Source organism: Gigantopelta aegis, chromosome 6 (genome assembly GCF_016097555.1).
Source record: "Gigantopelta aegis isolate Gae_Host chromosome 6, Gae_host_genome, whole genome shotgun sequence".
In the NCBI taxonomy this organism is placed as follows: domain Eukaryota; kingdom Metazoa; phylum Mollusca; class Gastropoda; order Neomphalida; family Peltospiridae; genus Gigantopelta; species Gigantopelta aegis.
In genome coordinates, this window is record NC_054704.1 from 60,360,399 (window position 1) to 60,382,108 (window position 21,710).

At 37.5% G+C, this 21,710-nt stretch overlaps 1 protein-coding gene across 2 annotated transcripts in view; it reads right to left on the bottom strand.

Moving 5' to 3' along the window:
* The window catches only part of LOC121374240 (cell division cycle protein 20 homolog), a 58,378-nt gene that overhangs the window by 7,021 nt on the left and 29,647 nt on the right, over positions 1–21,710 (bottom strand). For both annotated transcript variants that reach the window (XM_041501254.1, XM_041501253.1), the window contains exons 6-7: positions 17,121–17,215; positions 51–273 (exon numbers count right to left, since the gene is read on the bottom strand). In XM_041501254.1, coding sequence (XP_041357188.1) covers positions 51–273; positions 17,121–17,215 — 318 coding nt within the window. The remainder of the gene's footprint in view (positions 1–50; positions 274–17,120; positions 17,216–21,710) is intronic.

Sequence of the window (21,710 nt, forward strand, 5' to 3'; positions counted from 1 at the left end):
TGTCTTTCTAAAATGTACACACTGCAGATATGGTTTTTTTTATTGATTACCTTAACTGCAGCCAGATGCTGGGAGAATGTATGGATAGGCTGAATCTCATCCACATTGGAAGACCAGATATTGAGCAGGTTGTCATTGCCACCACTAGCTAGGTACCTGCCATCTGGTGACCACTTCAAGCCACACACCTCCTGTGTGTGGCCGTTAAGTGTCCCAATGTGATGGTTAGCCACCCGAACATCGTGGTGGTGAATGTTGCCACTTCTAGACCCACTGAAAACACACAACAAAATTACATTGATATGACAATTCCAAATCAAGAATGGTTTGTTTGAAACTAATTTCACATCAAATCAAGCATTCACACTAGAGAAAAGCAAGTGTTTTCATAATATCATAGACAGTTCAATTTCTGCCTGTTACTCAATGAAGAACTTTTATTCTGACCGTATCTGAATTATGGTACATTTTAATCTTGTCACGTTCAGGTCTATGACAAGAAATTGCACTCTCCTTCCAAGCCTTCCTGACATGATTGTTTTCAGTGCTGAATTAACTAGATGACCATGTGTAACATATAACATGACCATCGTCATGCTCATGTTAGATGTCCAGCATTTATTGCGACAAAAATGCAAACCAGAACAAAATAAATTTGAAAGTAAAATATCCACACCATTACTTCAAAAACAATGTGAGATCCTCTAAAATCAAAGCTGATTTAAAGCTAAATGTGGACATGCAACCCAAATTGAAACTATAGTCACACCTGTCTTAAGCCGTCACACAAGGGAGTAGACAAAAGTGGCCTCTTAAGACAGGTGGCCGCAGATTACAGGCTGCCACATATATAGTCTTTAAAACATTTGTACTTAGTTTTTTGTTTTACCATCTGTACTGCTAATCTACGGATATGTGCTTCACAGGTGACTATAAATAGACTTTTGACATGTTGTCTCCTTCAAAAATAATGCAAATGGAATGTATTAAATTAACCGTTTCTTAACAAGTTTGTTTTCTTTTTCCATTTACTTATTTAATTCCTACTTCATGTGGTGTATTGTCATAGTATGTGAATCTACAAATGTCAATCGTAGCCTACCCAGAGGCAATTAGATGCATTCCAGAGTCATACTTTCTTAACTGAAACACAGTTGAGAAGTTGGGACTGAATGAGTACTATATAGTATTCTTGAAGGTGTGAAGATCAGTTATTTGCTGCACCTTATCACTGTTGTTAAAATATCCCTTTTATATAATTGTAAACATTTACTGCGACCGTTTAATACAGGTATTTTAGCAATTTGGGATCCAATTTAGGTGGCACTGGCCGCGTTAGACAGGTGACCGCTTATTACAGGTGCATTTACATCATAAATCGTTTGGGAGGCAAAAACGTGACCATTTAAGGCAGGTGACCGCTGATTACAGGTGGCCGCTGGGACAGGTTTGACTTTGAAAAGGGTTCCACTTCATTTACTTATGTATAGATGATGCACCAGTTAAGGTATCATCTGTCATTACCTGTCTGTCGGTATATTAAATGTTTCATAATTTCTAATATAAATTTCATTTTAAAAAATACTCTAACAAATAAATAATACATGTTTCTTGAAATTGTATGTAAAAAAAACCTGTAACACTATGCAATCTTGTTTTGTTTTGGACCCGATACATAACCATTGTTGAAAATTTGCACAAGCAGACAATCTGATAAAAAAAAAGAAGACAAGAGGACGTTTGAAAAAAGAGACAAGTTTTTGTTGTTTTTCTTTTTATATCCTTTGAAATTTTATAGTATGTATTGAGTAAACATATACAGATTGTGCATGGCAAGTTTTATGAAAATTGATGCTACAAACGACTTAAGGTAACTCCTCAAAGGGGACGCACTCGTACGCCAATTGCGGATCACTCACTCAATAGAAGTATAGTGTCATGTTTACATTGTAATTGATGCTAGATGGGGCAAATGAATGCAGGGGTTATCTCAAAACACAGTTGAACCGTCTCCCCTTTTTTTTCCCCTTTATTTTCTTCGGGGTTTTTTCATAGTGCTATTTTTTTTTTTAATTATTATTTGAACTATAATAGTACTGTATAGTAGAATAATTAATTAATAAAGAGAATATTTGTTTTCATAATTGATTGTGAATTAATTGCACACATTTTCATTCAGGAATTGGATCTAGTTTCAATTTGTTTCTTGCTTGTTTGTTGTTTTGCTGGGCACATATAAGGTCAAAGGAACATATATTAAAGGTAGACTAAACTCCAACAAGAGCCTTATCTGTTGGAAAGATGCATACCCGGACCACCAACACATACTGAAACTAACAAATGAAAAACGCGTAATTTTAGAATTAATAAAAAAACGTGATTATTCCTGCTAACTGGAGGCAGCCATTTTGTTTTGTTTTTGTGACGACCGGTGGTATAGCTTGGGGCGAAGTGACATCCAACTTCTCTATTATGCACAGTGTAAACAAATGCTCTAATTTACAACAAGGTGCTTCGCTTTCATCAACCTGACTTGTAAAACAACATAAATGACTTGATAGTATAATAAACTATTTAACTAAATATATTTAAATTTGCATCAATATAACGAAATGGAGTTATAGTACTTTTTTCTTTTAAAAAATCCAAAGAAAAAATACATATTATTAGGCCTGTTGGTAGGATACGTTCAAGCAAAAACGACCACTCACGATACCCCCAAGTGATAATTTTCTTTTCTCTGGGACGACGTAGTTGGTCAGTTTTGTGATTTTAGATGGGTAAGTCTATTTAATCAAGGATTTTACATAATTACTTACAGTAATAAAGCTGGTAAAATCCATTACGATTTGAGGTTATCACACAACCCTGTGATCTTAATAAAAGAGGCACGTCTTTTTAGTGTGTCTAGACACAGTGTCTAGGGACCATCTAAATATACACCTGCCAATCAAGAGCCACAGGTACAGGCCACGGAAAGAAAAGACCAATTAACCAAGAAAACACTCCGACTATTATTTCAGTACGTGGGTTAATTTATATACAAAATATAATATAGTTATTTCAACACTTTGACAATGCTGGTTTATTTTGTATTTTATAAACCACATATACATGTTGCTGTGTTACTGGGATAGATATTATTACAGAACACTGCGATGCATCCGCAAAAATCAGGTATATTTAGTTTTTTCAGTTCGAAGACTAATTCCTGACGTGACAGAGGGCGTATTCACTGGGATGGTACAAAATGGCTGCGCCCATTATATATAATAGCCGTCACATTTAACCGTTTTATTAATTAACTATGCAATTATACTTGTTGATATTAACCAATAATGTGCATTATGTATCGTTGAATATGCACACCAGTCCAAAAGCCTTGCTTTAGCATTCCTTTAAGGTATGGTAGCATTATCTGTACTGGAGGGAGGAGGATTCGAGAGCATGCTCCTCGGAAAATTTTGATATAAACATGAGTTTATTCAGTGTTGTCTTGCTACTGTTCTATTTGGAACATTTGGTGTGATGAAATTGTATGAAACTGGAAAATTGCATTATCTGTTCAATTTTAAGGGTTTAAAAACAAGTTAGAAAAAAAGAAGGCACTTCAAACTTCCCTGGATTTGTCCTTTCGACCCCTAGTTCATAATGATAAATTGACCCTGCGTGTGCCAACCCCACATCATAGCAGCTCTAGACTGTTCATCCCAATAGTGCTTCCCACAGGGAAAAAATTTGTTATTTCCAAAACACTTTTACTTTTCTTCTTATGTCAAAATAAATTGAAATCATTTACAAAAAATATTTTTTATATAACGATGGGATGGACTATAGGCCATTTGTACTCTACAGAATATTCTATCATACATACACATATATATATATACATACATACACATGCATACACACACACACACACATACATAAATATATACAGGATATTAAATGAGTGACCGTTTGATACCATTTATCTTACTAGTTGATTAAAAACGTATCTAAAGAGTGAAAGTGAGTTAGATACATTTTTAAGCTATGAGTTGTAAGATAAATGGTATCAAACGGCTATGAATTTAGTATTCTATTTATCACCCACCTACAGTTATCGTGGCATTGGCAGGATATTCATATTTACAAAATAGACTTAAATGCAGCATTTGACAAAAAAAAATTCCACTAACAGTCAAAATTCACTAACAGTCGGGCATGGCAATAGTAGCTATTTACTAGCCCAACATTGAATGTCACTAAAGGGCCTGCTACACAATACGATAGAATCGGACCGAGTCACTCGTATGAGACAATCACACGAGTCAATCGGACCGACTGAATCGGACGTGTTGCCACACGGTACTTGTCAATCGTATGAAACGTGACATCATTGAAAAATATCCTTGCTGTAACCATGGTAAACAATGTCGTATATTGATATGAAGGCGGCTGTCGTAAGGTCTCTGTATTTATATAAATGATTGGACACACCCCACAAAGAGTTGTGCCCCTGCTACAACTCTATGAGCTGTTGGGTCTGTACCGACGATAAGCAAACAGAGTTTTCCGCCATTACAATCAGAACGTCGACGTTATCTGCGCCACGATCCGATTGGTCAACGTCTCCAAACGTCTGATTCAATCATATGAAAATAGAACAAGTTCTAAACTTCGACTCATATGAGTGACTCGGGCCGATTCAATTGTATGACATGCCACACGTTACGATATGCTTGTTGGCGTTGCAATCCGAGTCATTCGTATCGTGTAGCAGGGCCTTAACCATGGGATTGGGGCTACTATAATCTAGAAACCCATCAACTGATGTTAATCGAGTATCCGTTTAAAGGCACTCAATCACAGATTTAGTGGGCCTTATTTCTCTAAATATGGATTATAAATGACAATTACATTAATTTGGAATACCAAACCTTGCTATTGTATCACCCAAAACATTTTAATTCAACCACGATTGAGGGAATCCCATGATAACCTGTGAGCAGCTTCATTTTTAAAAATTGGAACTCTTTTATGAGTCTAAAACATACAACAAAACCGAATATTGATATATACGACAGCCGTGTAAAGTACCTTTGAACGGTACAGTACATGACCTCCATGTATAGAGACTTTCAAATAATTTAAAATATATTATTTCTTGATACACCCCCCCCCCCCCAAAAAAAAAACCCCGCGAATATGCTGAAATAAAATAATAAATAGTTGGAACATACACTCATGATTTTTTTTTTATTATATTATTATTTTTTTTTTTTTTTTTTTTTTTTTTTTTTTTTTATTATTGTGTGTTTTATTTTATTTTGTTGTTTTACGGAGCTATCGTACACAGGACCACTGCGGGCACGTGTGCAGGAATTTTAGCAAGGGGGGGTCTGACTGAGGTAAGCAACATTTACAGGGGGTGACATGCTCCCCTGGATAATTATCAGGGGAAAAAAAACCCAGAAAACTAAATTTGCTTAAGCAGGGGACTGAGCAAGCGATTATCATTATTATTTATTTTTATTTTATTTATTGGGGGGGGGGGGGGGGGGGGGGGGCAGCAAGGGTTATTTTGTTGTTTAATTTGTTTGTTTTTTGTTTGTTTCGGGGTTTTTTTTACGGAGCTCCATACACAGTACCACTGCAGACGCGTATTTTAGCACGGGTCTACATGGAGGCGAGCGAAGTTTACGGTGAGGGCTTGTGCTAGGAGATGGGTATATGCCTGCACCAACAAAAAACATTGTGGCACAATCATTTTTGCTTAATACACAACATATTGTCCTGCGTTACTAGAAAATGAAGCTTTGTCTATTCGTTTACTAGTATGTTGATTACAATGTCGTGTCAATAAAATTTACCTCATTGATTAATGCACATCTAATTTGCAGTTAACAAATTTCGAACGTAAAAATGTGGCTTTTGCCTCCTCCGGTATATGTATTATCTGCAGGTATTTAAAAATATTATAGAGAGGTTTCTCAACTATACCGTTACTATACAAATAGTGATTGGTCACCACTTCGCGTGTAGTTGATGATGCACTAGCATTTGCTTTCAGTTGTTTATGATTAAACGGCCTGCTGTATGTAATACAGTTTGTGGCTATTATATAATTTAAAATAATAACAATAATAATAATAATAATTCCATATTCAATAAAGCCATATTTAAGTCACTAACCATACTGATCTGTGAAACTAGCTAAACTGTTAGTACTGTTACTGAATCATAGTTATTAATTATGCTTATCTGTAACAATAATGACACATTGACGGTTCGAAAACAGATAACATGTTTCCTTCCGACTGCTTCCAGTTACAAGCCCCAGCTGTTAGTTTGTGTACTGTCCGTAGTTGGTGTGTATTTATTTTCTTTTTCAGATAATCAAGCAGCATGGACGAATTTAGCGATTCGAGTGACAAAGAATTGTGTCCAGCTGGTGCTAATGGCATCAAACCGTATCAGTTTGAACCACCTATCAAAGACTTTGTCCCTAATCCTGGAAATGTTGTCTTAGAAGAAAATGCGGACGAATCAACTGCAGACGAAGACGAGGAAGCCACATGGTCATAGATTAGCATACAACAAGCATTTTTTAAAACAATTTTTTATGACTTTATGACAAATGGACCTAATTAGAAGAAAAACACACAAAATGTAACAATATTTCATCATAAATCTTGTTCAGCATAGATGTCTATATGACACGTCAGTGGATATTCCAGATATCAGATAAAGCAAGATATACAGGGCCGTAGCTAGGATTTTTTGCTGGGGGGGGGGGGGGGGGGGGGACGGGACTGAGTAGTTAACTATAAGTAGCACAATTTTCTTTGTTATCTTAACTAGTTATCCCCTAAGTTTTAATTTGTCTGGTTAAACCGTGTATTTTTAATTATTAAGAAAATGTGTTACCCGTCTGCGAAACTGTCCACAGCCGCGCACAGAAACACGGAAGTGTTGGAAAATATTATAATGTTGCCACATACTGACAATCATTTTACAACTAATATGTCCCATCGACAATATCATCATGTAGTCATTGCATTTATTAACATAAAATACATCAGGCCCATAGGAACTAGGAATGGGCGGGCCTTGGGGCTTGTTCTCCATCCCACACTTGAGGATGAAGATGTATGTTTTACATTTTCACTACTCTACATAAATAAAGATGATATAAAGATAAAAATCTAGTTTGTATCCCTCACTAGACTGTATCCCCCTCTCCCCACACTTCAAATATCGTTCCTACAGGCCTGTACAAATGTGGATAATGTGTAGAGGCTGAGGTTAGGAGCCAGTTCCTTTTATCTTTAGGATTTTGTAATCATGATTTCAAACTAACTGTTTCAGGTAGTTTGCTCCACATACTGACATATAAAACACATTTGTTGTTATACACTGGAATAAAAATAATAATTACAATATATCCAGTGTTATTTTCTTTAATCATTCATGGAGGAAAAAGGAAGTCCTGGTGAAAATATATTACAGGTAAAACAAAACAAAATAATATATGATGCTTATTCCTGGGTTCGAACTTAACGGTCGCCCGATCGCCCCTGGCGACTGAAAACCCACAGTAAGGTTGCCCGCCTTGCGACCGATTTAAATTTTTACAAAATTAAATCAATAATTAATAAATAAATAAAAGTATTATTCGGGCAAGTGAAAATAGATCCGGGCAAGTGAAAGTGCTGTCACCACATGCCCGGATGCCAATTCAAAAAAAAAGTTAAGCGCAGACACTGTTATTCTAAGTGGTAACTATTGTTAATTTTGCTGTAAATTGCTAGATGCCAAAAGTGATTAATTATATTATTTTGTGGTAACAGTCGAAAATTAGACAGCCAATTGTTTCAACCTCTGCCAAAGGTAGCAGGCTTTCTGCCAGAAAATAATTTTAGGGTATGTAATAAAAACTAAATATATTCAAAGGCGTATATTGGGTGGTTATGAGTTTGATTTTTTTTTTTAATTGGACATTTTACTTCATGCACTTTTACAAATTTTAAACAACAATTTTCTTACTATAATCTATCTAAAAATTAAAACAAAATATATCCATTAATTTCTGAGATTTTTGAATACATACTTGTAATTTTACCCTCTGTACCCTCTGGCAGAAACCCAGGGTAGGTAAACAATTATTTGGTGTCGAGTATTTTTAATATGACATACAGAAAGCATTGAAAAGTGCAGTTTTATTATGATTTAATAGCCAACATTAGCTTTAAAACTAATTAACTATCATTCCTTCTGGCCAGAGTACATATGTTGTTCCTGCCAAAATGTTAGCATTTTAATTTTAATGACAATATACTGAACTGATGATAAACATTGTTAACTAACATATCAATTCACGTTTTGAAGCCGTTTTGTTATGAGGTTAACAAACTAGATCAAGAGATGTTAGTATGGAGTCGTTATGGGCTGTCAGTGAAAATTAATTTGGTAATTATAGGTAAATAAATGTGAAGTTTCAATATTCATATATGTGAAGAAATTGCAATACCTTTATTTAATGTATATCTTAAGTACATACTTGTTTTTATTTTCACATTGTATATGTACCATAACCTGCTGTATTTAGTTGGGTGTAAAGCCTGTCCGTGTTTTAAAATAACTTTAGTTTTTTGGGAAATCGAAACCACGATTTTGGCTTATTTCCCATTTCTTGGAATGCATTGCTGTTACTGTTGCAGTTAAACACTGCGCAGTTAACCACCATATAATTATGTCGACAGTATATAATACTAATAATTATCTTGTAAATTAAATTTCTGATAAACCTGGATACAAAAAAAGACAATGACTGAAAGGCACAACCAAAGAATCAACAAATGTACCGGTACTGCTGGAAGTCTTTGATAACTCACTGATGACATATTGCCTCGCTGTCGTTCAAATCTATGCATAATCCCGCCCACTTCTGTTTTTACCCCAAACCTTAGACATGCAGCTGACCGGTGGCTCGCAGCGAGCTATGTGTTCGAGTAATGCGGTCTTTGGCGCTAACTTAATCCATTACACACTACATGTCTTTTTGTGTCCAGTGTCTTTAACCTTTTGACAAAATTAATGACTCTTATTATTACTGTATGATTTTTATAGCCCTAACCCTAAACCTAACCCATTTTATTTCTGGGATACGCCCCCGCCCCCATACCCTCTACCGACTGTTTTTGCATTCAGCAAACACATTGTAAATATTTAATTTCATAGTGCCATACCCAAAAATTTCTTTCCAACAGAAACACTGGGTAAGTGTTATGGAAAATGTACACAAAAGGGTCTGCTAGATTCATATTCAACCCCCATTCCCCTGTTTGTACTTAGTATGTATTCTTCCTGTTCCAAGTGGTTTGGTAATATGCATCAAATATTTATTTACCGCCTATATACATTTTTGCTGTGTTTATAGGAAGCCCTCGTTAGGGGAGGCAATATACACGGCCGTTGTATATACAGTCACTTCGTATATAAACACCGTCTAGCTCACAGTATTCTTTAAAAATTTAATAATTTCTATCCCAAGCCAGCTGTAATTACCCATGGGGTTATGGCATATTTTATATAATAATAAATTTGACAAAGTGAAAAATTAATGTGGTGTTTATATTTTCCCCCAATGTACAACCAACAATAAATTTACCTGTACATGCAAAGGCCTAACTAGTTGGGATCATCGCCATTTAAAATTATTCTGTTGCTAAAATAAATTAATGAGTAAGCTTATTATCATTCAGTACATGTTTATCTAATTTGTTATAACTTATTTTCATTGTTTTTCTTTCGATTTACCCCATGTTGCAGAGGACTGTCAAGCATTCACATTACAGGAGCTTGGCAAATAATTTTGACATTGCGGTTATTCGGGGATTGCCCATCATGTGACTACAAAAATAATACGTCACACCTCTTCACTCCAAATAGCCATTATTTTTTCTGAATTATGGACCGTCAACATAATTCAATTATTTAAAAAAAATATCAGTATCAGTTAAATAAAGTACTTTTAGGTCATTAATTAGGTCAACCATCCGTGACAGAGCGCCTTTAACATAGAAGTCTACTTCTGCGAACTTACAAATAACTCAAATTATCATCCATTAAAGGCCTTTGTAGGAGATATCGCTGGCACCAGCACTCATTGATTAAAGTATAACATCCTCGGCAAGCCTCAGATTTCATACTTTTATCAACTTGTGCTGATAAATTATGATATCACAAGACACTCAGGGAGTATGCTCTATATAGAAGCTAAATGCAGAAACATAATTTTATCTAACAAAGTGTGTTTTAATAAATTATTTTTAAATACATGTATTTAAAATGCAGAGATTGATTTTTTTTTAAAACCCACTAATATTAATAATGATGTCAACAGGCAACACGGAAAATGTTCTTTTTTTCATTTGATTGCATCATTAAGAAAAGTACATAATAAATATAACATATCTTCCTGTGATTTCACTTCAAATCCATATTTCATAAATAGTACAATTTTTTAATTACAAGATTTTCTTCAAACAGTCAGGTGCTTTAGTAATTCTCAAACAAAAACATTTCAATATAAATTTTTCATCGGAATGTTCCAGCTTTCTGAAAATGGAAACGTCTTGTACCCAGTTTATTGTTATTGTAAAGTGATGCAAACTGACATTGGAAAACTGACGTCATTCAAATTCATAATTAGCTATATTAATACAATGCTTTGCCACATTAAAATAAAATTGGTCTACTTTACTAGATCCCTGTCAAAATAATTCTATATTGAGCAGACAATGCCATTTACAAGTCGGTATGGTTTTATTTAGCAAAGACTGCTTTGCTTGTGCAATGTGGGTTCCGTCTACTTGGGCCGGCTGGAGTCAGTGACATCGACGTAATCAAAGTGACGATTTCACGATGGCGTGTTTCGGAAATCTGTGATTAGCTGTTGATGCTCTGCAAGTTGTGATGGCCAAAGTTGTTTGGAGAAATATGATTGTCAGATAATGTTTGAATTACATATTTCTGATCAGATTGATCTGTGAAACGGCCGTGCTCAAAACCAACACAATGAGCCTTTTGTTTCGTAATGGATGAAAGTTTGTTGACACCAACTGGCTGTCATTTAAACCAGGGATGGTTGCTGGGTGGTGTGGTGGGGATGAAAAATTACTTGATCGAAGCCGAGAATACAGTTTAAACAGTTTTATGGGACAGCATTCATCATAATTTTGTAGCCCAAGCTTTTTAGAGGTAGTAAACGGACATTGCGAGCGTTTTCACCATTGCAAGTTTTTGTTTGTCGTTCTTTGTATTAAGAGTCAACGGTATTGTTGCTTTCAATATGTGCTGGAATGTTATGAATGAAATAGTAGTCTCTGAGAATTAGGTTAATCCCAATCTGTGGACCAATCACATTACAGGTTTGTCTGTGAAAACAGTTCGTCACAATGTGACAAAAGGAAGTGTTATTACACTGTACTCTCTGTGTGCTCTCAACTTACTCTGTTCGTTATACCGGAATTCACGCCTTCCGACACAGACGAGTAAATTAGGAACAAATGTGCAGCCAACGCCTGAAAACAACAACATAAATTCAAAGATGCCGCAACAGATTACATTTGCCACCTGTAATAACTGTTCATCACCAAGCAGCAATATGCACCACAATCTTGCAGTTACTTGATAGCCTTGAGTCATCGCAAGCCGACAAACTATCACATGATTTCAGAGTTATCCATGTCTGCTAAATCAGGAGTCATGTGTTGTCTTTGGTGATTAAGATTTAGTTATTCTATTACAGGATTAACCTTGAATGTGTCTTGTGTTTATTCATTATTGTATTTAATACTGTACATTTGAAGTAGGTATGTGGCCATTTTCAACTTGTCTTTAATAACAACAGAATAGCAATACCTGATTTAGATGTGCTAGACAGAAGCAAGTACCATCACAGGATTTTTAAACAAGTGAATGGACCTTGTTTTATTGATTAATACACTTTAATAGTGCTCTTTTGAAATACAATTAATCACATGTATTTGTATTTTTATATACACTACTCAAAAGAATTTAAGGGTCAAAAATTTATAACCAAATAAGTTTCAGAGTATTAGATTGATGATGTAAACTACACCAAAAATTTAATTTATTGTTCCATATTTACAAAAAAACACAAATAAACGTCACTGTATACAAGAAAGTCACATGACATGCTGTCAAAGTTGAAGGTTGTCAAACATGGATTTTACACATTAGAACATTCGTTTAATAGTGTGTGAATCCACCCCTGGCGCAAATACACTCGACATATCGTTGCCTCATGCTGTTGATCAGACGTCTGAAGAACTCTTGGGGAATGGCCTGCCACTCTGCCATAAGAAGTTGACCCAGATCATGAAGGTTGGCCGGAGGGGCATGGTTATCCCGAACTCTCCTGCCTAATTCGTCCCAGGCGTTCTCTATTGGGGCCAAGTCAGGCGAATATGCTGGCGATACCTTGTTGTCTGAGAAAGTCCGTTACCACCCTGGCGCGGTGGGGTCTGGCATTGTCATCCTGCAGAACCGCCCCGACGCCAATCTGCTGAAGGCCTGGGAGAACCAACGGCCGGATAATCTCATTCAGATAGCGGATTCCATTCAGATTGCCATCCACCACATAGAGGGGGGTCCTGTGGTGGATAGAGATGCCACCCCACACCATGACGCTGCCACCACCGAACCGGTGACGTTGTCTAACGTTAACGTCAGCGAAGCGCTCCCCAGGACATCTGTAGACACGAACCCGACCGTCGTTGAACTGGAGACTAAACCTGGACTCATCAGTGAACATCACTCGACCCCACTGAACACGTTGCCACCGCAGATGAAGTGTGCACCAGTGACGTCTGGCCGTTCTGTGACATGGTAGGAGTGGTGGTCGAACAGCCTGGCGACGGCAGCGTAGATTATTGGCTCTCAGACGATTGCGTATGGTTTGATCAGACACTCGAGTTCCAGTCGCAGTCCGCAGATTGTCATGTAATCGGCGTGCAGTGGTTGTGCATTGACGTAGAGCCATATTGGTGATGTAGTGGTCCTCTCTATTTGTAGTGCTTCGGGGTCTTCCCGAAAGTGGACGATTCGAACAGAATTCGTTGCTTGGTACCGTTGCCACAGTCGGCCAACGACACTCTGACTGACACCAAGTCTCAGAGCAACATTTCTTTGCGTATTGCCATCCTGAAGCCAAGCAATAGCCCTTCCTCGATCTTCGATAGTCAGTTGACGTCGTACCATTGTCGAATTTGGAGTGTGCACCGTACACGAACGCAAGCTCCAATTATACGGAAATTCAGCATTGGGAACATGGAATACACGTGCAAAGCGTGCAAATGAAGCGCTTTGTGAAAAAGCAAGTTATGGGCACTTAGCAGACCTTTCGCTTTCGCCCTAATTTACGTGCAAATGTAAGCATGTTTTCGCCATTAGAACTAGTCGACAGTGTCAATGACAGTGGATTTTAATTCATTTATGGGTTGCTTAGACCCACTTTCGTCAAAATGGAACAATACCATGCGTGACATTATGGTCTAGCTAATATAATTGACATTCAGAAAATAATGTCGAAAATATCGTCTGACCCTTAAATTCTTTTGAGTAGTATATATAAAAAGAAATTGTAATATATTCTCCTATTCGGGCGGGACAAAGCCCAGTGGTAAAGCGCTCGCTTGATGCGCGGTCAGTTTGGGATCGATCCCCGTCAGTGGGCCCATTGGGCCATTTCTCACTCCAGCCAGTGCACCACGACTGGTACATCAAATGCATTGGTATGTGCTATCCTGTTTATGGGATGGTGCATATAAAAGATCCCTTGCTGTCAATCGCAAAGAGTAGTCCATGAAGTGGCGACAGTGGGTTTCCTCCTTCAATATCTGTGTGGTCTTTAACCATATGTCTGACGCCATATAACCGTAAATAAAATGTGTTGAGTGCGTCATTAAATAAAACATTTCTTTCTTTTCTTATTCAAACAGCATCCAGTCTTCAGTTATACATATGATATTGTACTAATTATTAGGCAGTACTTTTTTAAAAGGGAGAAAATTTGACTAATTCGTTACAACAGCAAATTCGATAACAAAGTCATGCAGGGACAAATGTGGTCATTGTAACAAGGTGTGCTCACATATATATACATGTATAGATGTATAAAATATATACAGTGAAACCTGTCTAAACTGGATCACGCTGGAGACCTAATATTTATCCACTTTAGACAGGATCCAGTGTTTAGAGGGTCGCGTTTTAGAATACAGAGTTATTTCCCTTGACATCTAATTAGTAACTGTGAACGAACATGTCCGATAATTGCTGAATAATTGTGACTGTCAGAATAACAAGAACTAAGAAACATGTTACTATATCCCAATTTTGTTATATTTCTTTCTTATTTATGCACGGACATTAAAACATAAATAAACAATAATTCTATACGTCTACCTCTAGCCTGTGATGGCCGAGACATTTTTTTATCTTTCTTAGCAAAATTCTGTGTGCACACCATCTCATTTCTATTGCAGAAAAGAGTTTTACAATATGTTTGTATTTAGTGAATAAAATACAAATGAATTCACGTGTGTATATTTTACTCTAATTTTAGTTGCTTTTACTATTTTACTTAGTGTCAGTATTTCATTATCTAAGTGCATTGATCAAAAATCAAAGGTGGAAACCCTAATGTGTGAGTGTCTGAAATTTGTCCGAAGCTGAAAAGAATTTGCACTGCAATTCAGTACAATTGAAAACAATCGAGTATTAATTACTCTGTCTGCTATGCTGGGCTGAGACCTCCGAAATCGGTGACCCGTAACATAACACTGGATACTGAACCGCAGAATTCCGGTTTGCGTTGTCTGGAACTGGTGTTTCCGTTAAGTTATCGCTTCATTCGTTTACACTACGCTGGTTTATTCAGGTTAATTAATTATTTATTTTACTGTTCTGTGCAAACAATCAATCCGGTTTCCGGTTTTTAATACATGGTTTAAGTAAGAGAAAATTCGGGACCATGAAATTTGACCGGTTTTGACAGCATCCTGTGATTATATATATATAACAACATTTAAATTTTTCTCTCACATTATTTTTGTAGATGTAATTTGTCTTTCGTACACAGCTGCAGTCTATTCCCAGTCTGGAGCTCGTCACAGTAGGAAGTGTCCGTTTCATTGGCATAGCTGAGGTGGGTGTATGGCGAAGTTCCCCACCCTGCTAAAGCATATATTTTGTTTAAATACAATTTCTGGGGTAGCATGTTTCAACTCCCCTACAAACTTCTCTCACCAGTGTGGACACACACACACACACACACACGCATGCCTGCAATCACACCTCGTTTCTACCACCTTTAATATTTGCCCCATAAGACGATTCAGTGTGGGTGCCCCACTCCCAATGTGGGAGCCTTTCACCCCATTATAAAATCCTGCTGGTGATGTTAGTTTGTTTTCTTTAACGACACCACTAGAGCACGTTGATTAATTAATCATCGCCTATTGCTGTATTGGATGTCAAACATTTGGTAATTGTGACACGTACTCCTCTGAGGAAACCTGCTACATTTTTCCTAATGCAGAAAGGGATCTTTTATATACACTTTCCAACAGACAGGAAAGCACATACCACAAACTTCTGACCAGTTGTGGTGGACTGGTTGGAACAATAAAAAACCCAATCAGCAGAATGGATCCACCGAGGTGGTTCGATCCTGCGACACAAGCACCCTGCTGGTGATGTATACGGCTTATCGTTTCAACAGCCTGTACCGCTAGGGTGGATTCTTTTTCAGCGAAATTCATTGCACAATTGCAATCTGATGCAGGAAAGTCCGTTAGCAACTGATCTGTGTATTCGCAAGGTTGACTTTGAAATTAAATCTGCATTTAGTGGCAGATCCAGGAAAGTTGCTGGGGAAAGGAAAAGGGCAAATGGAACAACACTACAAAAGGGCAAACCAATGAAGGGGGGTGGGGGAATAAAATTCAACTTTGTGACTGTCCTGCTTCAAAATTACTTGCTTAATTTTAATATTTTGATAAACACATAAACAGTCCCAAAGTTGACATTTTTCTGATGTGTCATTAAATTTTTCTTTCTCTTTCCAATAAAAGGTGCTGATTTTTCAAGCCTTTATTCTTTCACAATAAAATCGTTAAATCAAATAAAAATAATAATACATGGTGATAGAATGTGACAAATTCCTACCTGTTGAAAGTACAAAACAAAAATAGTAAGGATCACAGCTGCATGTTGCACTTTTTTTTTGACACAAGCCCCATACAACCTGTCACATGACATTATTGATTTTCAATATAAAAAAAGAAATGTTTTATTTAATGACCCACTCAACACATTTTATTTACGGTTATATGGCGTCAGATATATGGTTAAGCACCACACAGATATTGAGAGAGGAAACCCGCTGTCGCAATTTCATGGGCTCCTCTTTTTGATTAGGAGCAAGGGATCTTTTTATATGCACCATCCCATAGACAGGATAGCACATACCATGGCCTTTGATATACCAGTCGTGGTGTACTGGCTGGAATGAGAAATAGCCCAATAGGCCCACCGACAGGGATCAATCCCACACCGACCACGCATCAAGCAAGCAAGCGCTGTACCACTGGGCTACGTCCCGTCCCTGATTTTCAATAGAGTTTAGAAAGTGCTATTTAGAGGCATTATTGGGGGTGGGGACCTCATGGAGTTGCAATTAACCATAAAATATGTCAGGCAGGATCCACGAATGTACTAAGATGTTGGACATTGTGTTTTTGAAGGCATAAGCAACCATTTTTTAAAACTGATCTGGAACTGGACAGTGGTCCACAACAGGCGTAAGTTTGCCAGCTCGCAAAACACTGTTTTTGGTGTCAAATGTTACCTAAAATACATTTTATTGATAAAGTTTATTATTTTTATTACGAAAAAATTATTTTAAAATCATATACGCGCATGTTGACAGAATTCACACATTTTTATGAAGTGATCGGAACTGGCACATCAACTGTAGATGATGACAGGGCTTAAAATTTGTGTTAAAGCCACTTTCCATTAGTGGTAGAATGTCATTCACTTACCTGCTTAGTATGTAAGAGTTCCAAGACAGACAGCCAACACGGGCAGAGTGGCCAGTCATGGTCCGAACCTTCTTTTCCTGAGACACATCCCATAACTGTCAAAAATAAAAGTCATGGATTTTTTAATTTTCTAAAAGTCCACTAACCATACGATCAGTGATTTTTAAAACTCACTAGCCATGGTTAAAAATCTACTAATCCTACTTCTGCATGTATGGTAAATTTGTACCAAAAATACTAGAAAGTAAAAAAACAAAAACAAAACCCAAATATGGCCAAAGCACATTGTAATCATTATTAATAAAAGTATTAATAATAATTAACATGTAATTTGTAATATGTTTATTTACAAGCTCAAATACCATTTACTATTCCAAATAAAGTTATATATTTTCTTTAGTATACATGTACAAGTGCTATGCACCTACCAGTACCATTTGAAAAAAAGAAAAGAAAAGAAAAAAACGTACCGATGAAAAATCGAGAACACTTGGAGTGTTTTCTCTTTTAATAAGTTTTATAGATACATTACCTGTCCTCACAAGTGCACCTCCCACCCACCCAAGTGGTCTGGTCCAAACATCCCAATAGCCAATGGGATGGCCTAAAATTCTTCACTGTATGCTCCCTGTAGTTCCAGTCATGTGACTTCAACTTCCTTCTTTTCCATGAGCGCATCAACGGAGAACAGGAAGCGGGGAGGCTCTGGCGGAAATAAATCCGTGAGGACAGGTAATGTATCTAAAAAAGAGAAAACACTCCAAGTTTTCTCAGTTTCTTTTCACATTACCTATCCTCACAAGTGCAGCATTCAACAGATGGCAGTGGGTAATGAGATCCGCAGATGCACAAATGCTCTCCCCAAGACTGGATGGAGTCTGACAAGTGGAAGAATTAGACCAACCATGCTAAGCCCTCCTCCTAGGGATGCCCGTCACAAACCCGTGCAGGTGATGTTAGTAACAACAACCAGAAAAGGCGACATCCATCAGCAGTGTCATGTACGGCTCCCGAAACACATGGAACAGGAACCGTGAAGCCACATCTCAAGTTGCTTCTGACAGGGTGGGAAGACGTACCACCAAGGATGCAGGTGTTCGGTAACCTCCCAACGTATTGGAGTGTTTTTAGTAAAAAAACAAGCAACAACATAGTATGGGTACATCCGTCAGAACATTGAACTAAACAAATCCCCGAATGTTTTCTGGCTAGTACACCAAAGAAGTGTTAGTTCAGTTAGGAAACATATGGCCCAATGCAGTGCAATGCAAATGTTATCCAGACAAAAGTTCCAGCACCAGTGCATGTTAAAGGTGCAAAGAACAGAAGTCTTAGCAAGTCCTCACCTGTTGAGTCGATAGACATGTCGGTGTGCAGTCTGTAAGTCAACAGCAGCTCAGCAACGACAAGGACGGCTAGTATTCACCAAAGTCTGCGCAGCCACCACAGGTCCCAGATGATGGAAGCCCTCAACAACCTCGGTAGAGATATCCTGCAAGTAGTAGCTATCGAAGATGGAGTCCGTCGCCCAGAACAATCAGAAAGTAGGTGCTGAATGGGTGTGTTACAGTGCAGGGACATGGTGGCGGCCAGGTAAACCTTCCTTTAGGTATGCAGACAGGATTGTAGACCGGATCCAAGAAGAGACCATATTTTTGGTAATGTCTTCCAGGTGACTTTGGTGACAGGAAAGGAACAACCTCGAACGACGTTGATGGAACGAGCTAGTCCTCTCTATGTAGTGATGCAAAGCTCTCACCGGACATAAGGATATGTCTTCCATATCGTCCAGACTCACAATGGATGACAAGGCTTGAACCATGTAGGAACGAGGAGCTTGATCAGGCAGCCAATTCTTGGCCACGGTGAAACCGGACCAGGTCCACATCTAAGGCATGAATCTCGGAAACTCGTGCAAGAAGACAGTCTTCCATGTTAATGCTTCCAGGGATGACTCTTCTATAGGTTCATATGGTGCCGACGTCAAGGACCGCAAGACCAGATTCAAGTCCCACTTCAGTGGACGAAAGCGATGGACTTGATCTTGCAGCTTAAACCCCTTGATCATCTTGTGCATCTCAGGGATGGTACCGTAATTTCCTGCGTATTGCCCGCTACAGTAGATAGTCCGCAGCATTTTAGTATAATAAAATGCTCGGATAGCCCGCTCCGGCAGATAATCTGCGGACTATCTGCATGTAATTGTTGAAGTGATCACGTGGTCTGCCTGTTCGCTTGTACCGGTATGCTGATATTGCTTTTGTCACTAAGACCGAGTTGTTTTTATAGTAATTTCCTCCTTGCTTCTGTCACTATGACCGAGTTGTTTTCATTGTAATTTCCTCCTAGCTACTTTAACTACGACCGAGTAGTTCTCATAAAAGCTTCATTCTGTATATTTAGATCAGTTTGTCAGTCATTATTGAATCATGTTGACTGTGTTGGTTCCAAAACCGTGACTATTGTTAATTGTGTTTAAAATAAATTTTTGCATACCGATACTATTATTTACTTTTATGATTTTGTTTTATCAGTCCGCATGTTTATTAACAAAATAAAACGAATAATGATCACATAGTCCGCACCGCCAGATAGTCCGCAGGAGTCATTTTTTGATGTTTTAAATCACATAGCCCGCGGGTAATATGCAGGAAATTACGGTAGACAGCTTTCTAGTAGTGGCTGGATCACGAACCGTAGCAATCACAGACACGTACCCTGCAATGGTCGACCCCATGAACTTCAGAGACGTATGAAGATACATCAGGAAGTCTGCAAGACGAGGCCCTCGGAATAGTCTGAGATCGGAGTTTCTGCCGGATGCACCATTGGTGGAAACACAGCCATCGGACATTATATGCAGCAGTAGTAAACGAGAGATGAGCCCTCAAAATAGCTGCAGAAGTCTTGGAAGAAAACCCCTTCTTCAAGCTTTTGGTCATAATGTCCACACGTGTAGCCGGAACAAAAGAGGCTGGTATAACCTTGATGTGGGATGCCACAGCAGATGATCCCAATCTGGTAGAGGTAGAGGATGTGGGTCGGCGAGCCTGATGAGGTCTGAAAACCACATTTTCGTTGGCCACATTGGTGCGATCAAGAGAAGACAGCAATGGAATTGCTGAAATCTCTGCAGCACCTTGGGCAGCAGGATTGGAGGTGGAAATGCGTAAGCATCCATCTGATTCCGGCTGATGGCCAAGGCATCTAGATCTATGATGTCTGGATCCGGGACTGGTGACAGACTCGAAGCTGATGGTTGAACCATGTGGCAAACAAATCGAAGTTTGGTGTCCAAAGTCAGTTGCAAACCCATCAAAAAGCCTTGGGATGCAACAATTTGCATGCAACTTCATAAGGAATAAAGTTAAAATTCTTATAAAAAAAAATGATTTATTAAATTTTAAACCTATACCAACTCAAAATAACATACTTTTTTTTACAAATTACCATTAAATTATATAGATTAAATCTCAGTTATAATACAGGGGTGAAGACAAAATGCAAGAATAGCCAAGGTTTGCTCCTTGACTTGCATCGTCTCAGAAATAATGCAATACAAAGAAACTAAAAGTACATGTGTTTCAGTAAACTAGTCTGGAGTGGCAGTCCACTCTGTGGTGATACAAGAGGGATGAAATCGCCAGTAAAGGATTTCCTATATATGCGAGGCACTGGATTGAGATATTATAAATGCTACAGTAGTAGGCTACTAATAAAATAAATATGAAAATAAAAATAAATTTGTGAACCCCTCCCCCCAGAAGAAAAAAAAAAAAAAAAAAAAAAAACCCTCAACATTGTACCAATTAAAAAAAAGAAGAAGATGCACTTTGTTATACTGTAAAGCTTAAAAACATACTTATTAGTGATTTCCCTAGAAATTAGGCAAGGCATGGTAGACCAAACACTTTTGGAGCATTTTCACCATTTTCGGGGCACTTATTGTTCATTAAAAATTCACAAAAATTAATTGAAATAAACATTAATGTAATTTATGTGCTTCCTTTAATAAATGAATGGCAAAAGATATCAAATGCATATTTTATTCATTAATTATAATAATACCTTTTTTTGGTGTTTTATAAAGGCAATTATAGAATTAATTTGTGAAAAAGGCTTGTTTAATCTCAGGGCAGCATGGTGCTGATTAAGGCAAGATGGTGCTAGACTATTGAGCCATGGTGCTGCACTATGCTAAAACTAGCTAGGGAAAACACTACTTATTGTTTATTAGAGTAATACATGTATTTCGACGGTTATGTTATCATGTAAGATCTCTTCTTATTGCATTGGAATGATACAAACAAATACAATCAATTAACTCAGCTTTGGAATAATCCCTGTAGTAATGGAAAATTCCAGTTATTTTTATATGCGCGTCAGTATGAGTATGAGTTAAAACCACAAGATAGATTTTGATTTTGTCCCAGAATAACATACGCTGATTAAATATGATTAATTGTTACCATAACATTTAATAACAATTGTCAAAAAGTAGGTCCACTAGATAATTATGGTGTATCCATTCCATTACAATAAGCCGACAACTTCAAGATTAAAAAAAATACATGTCACATTAGATTAAGT